At 38.6% G+C, this 6,254-nt stretch overlaps 1 protein-coding gene across 3 annotated transcripts in view; it reads right to left on the bottom strand.

Moving 5' to 3' along the window:
- Positions 1 to 6,254, bottom strand: part of TASP1 (taspase 1) — a 311,341-nt gene that overhangs the window by 154,638 nt on the left and 150,449 nt on the right. For all 3 annotated transcript variants that reach the window (XR_006680566.1, XM_004698159.2, XM_045295276.1), the window contains exon 9: positions 5,098 to 5,217. Coding sequence is in view for 2 of the 3 variants with exons in the window: in XM_004698159.2 (XP_004698216.1) it covers positions 5,098 to 5,217 (120 nt within the window). In the remaining variant the exon portion in view is untranslated. The remainder of the gene's footprint in view (positions 1 to 5,097; positions 5,218 to 6,254) is intronic.

Genomic DNA, 6,254 nt, shown 5'->3' on the forward strand with positions numbered 1-6,254 from the left:
GATGTACACTGGTAAAGATAGGAACTGGAAACACAGGGAATCCAGGACAGATGAACCCCTCAGGACCAGTAGTGAGAGTGGTGATACCGGGAGGGTGGAGGGAAGGTGAGTGAGAAAGGGGGAACAGATTACAAGGATCTACATATAACCTTCTCCCTGGGAGACGGACAGAGGAGAATTGGGTGAAGGGAGACTTTGGACAGTGTAAGATATGACAAAATAATAATAATTTATAAATTATCAAGGGTTCATGGGCGAGGGGGGACCAGGGAGGGAGGGAGAAAAAGAGAAGCTGATACCAAGGGCTCAAGTAGAAAGCAAATGTTTTGAGAATGATGAAGGAAACAAATATACAAAAGTGCTTGACACAATGGATGGATGTATGGATTGTGATAAGAGTTGTACGAGCCCCCAATAAAATGATTTATATATATAAGCTCACCAAGGAATATATATATGTATATATATATAAGATCGCCAAGGAACCAGGAGACAGATGCTGAAATGACCAGAATCTTCCTCCAGAGCCAACAGAAAGCCTTTCCTTCAAGCTGGCACCCTGTATTCACACCTCAATTCTTGTAAACTGTGGGAAAGTAAACTTGTTAATGCCACCCACGTGGTATTTCTGTTACAGCAGCACAAGATAACGAAGACACCTTCATGCAGGTGCCGAGTCAGGTAACACCTCAGAGAACATCCTATCCCAATAGGCTGGGCTATTTTTCCTTCATCCAAAGCCCTGGACATTTTCCTACTGTCATTTCCATTCCCTAGAATTGGCTTGGAAAAGGGCCTACACAATACCAACATAGTAAATATGGCCAACTCGTAGAAATCCACTGGAAATCATCAATTTCTGGAAAGGTAAGATCTAAGATCACTCTTTTTTACCTTCTCTCTCAGCAAATTTCCTTTATAGTGCTTTTTGTGGTTAATTTTACAAAATAAAGTCATTTCCCTTCACAACCTTCTTGAATTGGTTAGATGAGATGATACTGCCTACTCTTCATAGCAACCCTGCAGGACAGGGCAGAACTGCCCCTATGGGTTTCTGAGACTATTTCTCCTGAGGAGTGGTTGATGGTTTTGAACCTCTGACCTTGGTGTTAGCAGCCCAATGAGTAACCACTACACCATTAAGATAAAAGAGTCAGAGGATTTTTTAAATCACTGTTTTAGGCACAACACAGCCCTCTTAAGCAAGTCTAAAACACAAACTGCAGGGGAAAGACTGGGTTTTCTACTCCTATAAAAATTGCAATCTTAACTGATGCCAACAGTTCAAGTAGAAAGCAAGTGTTTTGAGAATGATGATGGCAACAAATGTATAAATGTGCTTGACACAACGGATGGATGTATGGATTGTACGATAGGCATTGTACGAGCCCCCAATAAAATGATGTAAAAAAATAAATAAATATATACATAATATTTTTTTTAATTGCAATCTTGGAAATCCACAGGGGATCATTATGAGTCAACAATGACTCCATGGCTGTGAGAAAGTACAAATTAAAACTCATGGCCAGCAAGTCAATTCCAACTCAGTGATTCTATAGAAGAGGGCAGAACTGCCCCTGTATGTTTCCAGGACTGTCACTCTTTAAGGGAACAGAAAGTCGCATCCTTCTCCCTCAGTGCGCCTGGTGGTTTGGAACTGCTGACCTTGTGGTTAGGGGCCAAAAGTGTACTACACCACCTAGGGTTTCTAAAACAACAAACAAACAAGCAAAAACTAAAACAAACCCAAGGCTTCTTCTTTTTGGTAGTAAAATTGCAGTCAGGATATTGTTCTGTAGTAAAGTCAATTGTATAAATGCTATTATAATTTATTATTAAAATCATCATTTTTTCTAGATCTTAGTTCCTTTTATAAAATGAAGATAATAAGATATCCGCTTCATGGTATTATCCTAGAATTACATGAATTAGCACACAAGTTGACCACACTCTCTAGTACATAAAAATAATTTAGAGTGTGGGAGGGAAAAAAGAGGAGCTGATACCAAGGGCTCAATAGAAAGTAAATGTCTACAAAAGAATGAAGACAACATATGTATAATTGATGTATGGATTGTGATAAGACTTGTAAGAGTCCCCAATAAAATGATCAAAAACAAAGAGTTCATTTAAATAAATAGTATCTCTATTTGAACAAGGATTTCACTTTTCAAGTCTCTCGTGTACTAATTCTTTTCTATTAAGTTTTGTTAATTCTATTTTGCCAAAATAAACTTTTAAAAAAATAAAATAAAATTTTTTTTAATTTCTTACTAATATTTTTATATTGACAACACATTGACATGAGAATGTTTTAGCTATATTAAAATGAATAAAAAATTTTATTAAAAAATAGCTCTCATCACCATGGCCTCTCATCACTTGATTACATATGCATATTTCCAGGCTATCTAGTTTTGTTTTTGTTTTTTAATCTAAGTGTACTTTATTCCCATTAGGCAACAATTATCCACCAAACGCCTCTATTCCTCTCCTCAACATCCTTCCCTAATTTTCCACCTCTCACAAATTAGAAAAACTAGCCAAGTGGGGCAAACCAACATCTAGGTTTTATAGAAGTATTTGTTTTCTCAGGACAGTCCCTGACATGTAACCCACTATGCAACAAGGGCTCCTCGGTAGGCAAAGAGTAGCACAAAATTAATTATTCTCTCCCCTCTCCACCCAATACAGATTTGTATTACTTAAGGCTTTGCAAAGATCACTCTACTCCAAGCATTTGCTAACAACTCTGACCAAACCAACTATCACATTGACTCTTCATCAAACGTAAGGAACTGCAAAAAGGACACAGAGCAGCCACATCTGACCTTCTTGAGTTTCCCTATAGCTAAGAGGCAGAGGTCAGACTGGTACAGGCAGAGGGTAGGATGCCTCTACCCTCCGTCTTCCTTTTCTTTTTCTGACACCAGTGATTCCTACCACAGAATTCTGCATCTCTGCTGGAGTCAGGAAATCCTTGCAATGGCCATAAAGAACTCAGAGAAAAAACTCACACCTATGAGGGTGTATTAGGGAACTTAACAGGATACCGCAAATCAAGATCAGCAAACAGAATGGATACAGGTACTGGCCCCAAAGCAGTGCCTCTTCTCAGCTAGTAACCAAGTCTCTCTCTGATCTGCAGCCTCTCAGCCATGTGATCTCTTGGCCTCTACCTCCAGGGGCCAGGAAGCCAGACCACTGCTCTGCCTCACAGTCACAGGACTCGTCCTTTGTTCTATCTCATGGTCTCCTTGCCTCAGCCTCTGTTCTTAGCCTGGCTCCTGTGCTCTGCCCCATGGTCTGTGTGCTTCAGCCTCTGGTGCTTCTGGCCTGGGCCTCTACCACTTCAGCCAGAGATATCGACCTTACTCTGCTTCTGATGGTCCTGGGATTTCTCTGTGTGTTCTTGAGTATAAGTATATATATATACTTATATATATATATATATACACACACACACACACACACACACATATGCATATATATGTATGTATGTGTATATATATATATATATATATATATATATATATAGAGAGAGAGAGAGAGAGAGAGAGAAATGGCTTTGATGTGTGGTTTTGGCTTTCAGCAGAGCTCAAGCAAATAAACATCACTGATTGGATTCACACTGTCTTAATCCTACCTTAATCCTGTCCATTAGCAGAGAAAAGAACTCCCTCCAAAATGAAATCATAGAGGCTAGAATTTATAATATACTATATAAGAGATAATCGCTAAAAGAGCCATAGATTAAATAATTGATCTACCTTTCAGGAACAAAGTAAATATAGCATACCAAGAAGTCCCTCATATGTAACTCTAGATGCAAAGACCAAGTGGAAACACATCCCCTTGCAAATTGCTTTAGCAGGCTCCATGAGAGAGTCCTATTCATTTGTTCACTCAACAAATATTTATTAAACACCTAAGAAATAAGGACATCATGCATGGCAAAGTTGAAGGTTGGTGAAAAGAAGAAGGCCTTTGATAAGACTGACTGGCACAGTGGCTGCAATAATGGGCTTATCTTTGAAGAATTATTTAAGAGTAATTGTGCAGATGGCACGGGACCAGGCAGTGTTTTGGTCTATTGTACATTGGGTCACCATGTGTTGGGTCGGACTTGATGGCACATCACAACAACAAGCAATGTGCTAAATTGGTTTATCCTTAGAAAGCTTACTGCATCAGGCAGATTGTTTTTAACTCTCAATTTTTATTCTCAATTATAAACTAAACAATGTAGATCGGGGAGGAGGCTTAAGAGAATGTGTACGCAAACTGAGAATAAGCAAGTTTCAAGAAATCAGACCCTTTTCATTAAAAAAATTCATGAGTAGGCTCATGTGACCTGAAACAGTGGTTACTTTTTAAAATGTCTGAAATGATTGACCAGTGGAGGAATAAAGAGAGTCAATTCTCTCAGTTCCTTGAGGATGATTTAATGTATGTGATTCTAAATTATTTTCCCACAAGGAAAGTCATCAACAATGTAGTCAGGTAGTGCTTGCTCCTAAACAGAATGACATTTATAAATAGATTTTTTTTTTTAAGAAAATCAATACATATTTGTTAAATATCTACTAAATACGCAGGCCAGCGTCCAGTCTGTTGACAGTGGTGTAACATTTGTTAGGTGTCACCAGTTTGATGCAACCCTCCAGGTAACAAGAAAAAGGCACGGCTCAGTACTGTACCGTCTTCACGTTCAGTGCTATATGCAAGCCCATTGGGGCAGGTGCTGGATCACCCAGCTCACTGAGAATCTCTTTCTTTGCTGATCATGTATTCACCGAGTATGAGGACTTTCTTCAGCATCTGATCTTGCCCGATGGCCTGGCTACAGTAAGCAGGACAAGTTTCACTGCTCTTGCTTCCAAGGACCATTCGAGCTGATTATCAATTGTAAATATACCAATTTTGAAAAAGTGTTGGGTTGATGACGTATACTGTATAAATGTTAAAGAACAATAATATCCCCATTTTTTCTTAAAGAACAAAAATGTCCCCACCCGTTTAAAAAGTTGCAAGTTAAATCAATTCCATCCTTTACTTGGAATAGCTAGTTTTTAAGATTCTATAATTAATTACCTGTCCCACTCTCCCTGGATGTTTCAAGGCCAAGCCTCCACTGGAGACAGCAGCAGCAACATTCCCTTCTTGATCCACAACTACAGCACCCACTGTGTCCAAAGTGCCCGAGTCATTTTCCTGTGGAGCAAAAGTGGTATGAGGATCTGCCAAGTATACTACATAGCGTTTCTCAGAACAATCATGACATAAAATAAAACCTATGCCAATCCTTCGATAGCACACTAATCTTCTGCAAGTCAAAATATATTTTCTGCTGTAAAGTTCTAAACAAGTGGTGTCTTTTTGCTTTTTTCCTAAAAATAAAAAAAATAAAATAATAGAACTTATTTCTTATCTCTAATGATGAGACTAACATGACTTAATAATTTGATATAAATTAAAATATTTAACAACAACTTAATTACCCACTACCATGCTGACTCATAGTGACCTTACGGAAAAGAACAGCGAGAGACACTAGGGGGGTTGAATTGCTGACCTTTTGGTTACACAGCCAATTAATAGGCTTATTGTAGGTAAGTTACGTAACTTTAATCTGTTGAATTGGCAACAGTTGTGTGATAGAGATACTGACAATGACGAAAGGAGGGATCAGGGAAGAGGGCTGCTGAAGGCTGCATATGCACAAACAAATACCATATGGGATTTGGTTCCTTCCTTTAGAAGTTTCAAATTATGGTTTCATGGGCATGTGAGTTAATTAACCAAATAATATTTAGTGCTTCTTTTCTACCTCCTAGTTTGTCACGTAGTGTCTGACATCTTAAAAGCTTGCAAGCAGCCATTCAACCCGGAGCAATTAGCCTCTTCACCAGGAACAGAGAGTTTGGAATAGGAAGAGAAAATAAAATAGGTGGCTAATTGCCTCCTTGAACAATTGTCTCCTCTGCCATGAAACCAGAAGCACTGGATGGTGCCTGGCTACCATTACCAAACATTTTGATGAATGATTCCAAAGACTGCTCCTCATCATAAAGACAAAAGAAAATGAGAACAGGGGTTCTGGAGTGATGGAGGAGGGATGAACCTCATGAAACTATTACCTGAGAGAATCTCTAAATCTTTTTTTTTTTAAACATTTTATTAGGGGCTCATACAACTGTTATCGCAATCCATACACACATCAATTGTGTAAAGCGCATTTGTACATCATT

Source organism: Echinops telfairi, unplaced genomic scaffold, assembly GCF_000313985.2.
Source record: "Echinops telfairi isolate 266 unplaced genomic scaffold, ASM31398v2 ScPeMD7_5592;HRSCAF=6446, whole genome shotgun sequence".
In the NCBI taxonomy this organism is placed as follows: domain Eukaryota; kingdom Metazoa; phylum Chordata; class Mammalia; order Afrosoricida; family Tenrecidae; genus Echinops; species Echinops telfairi.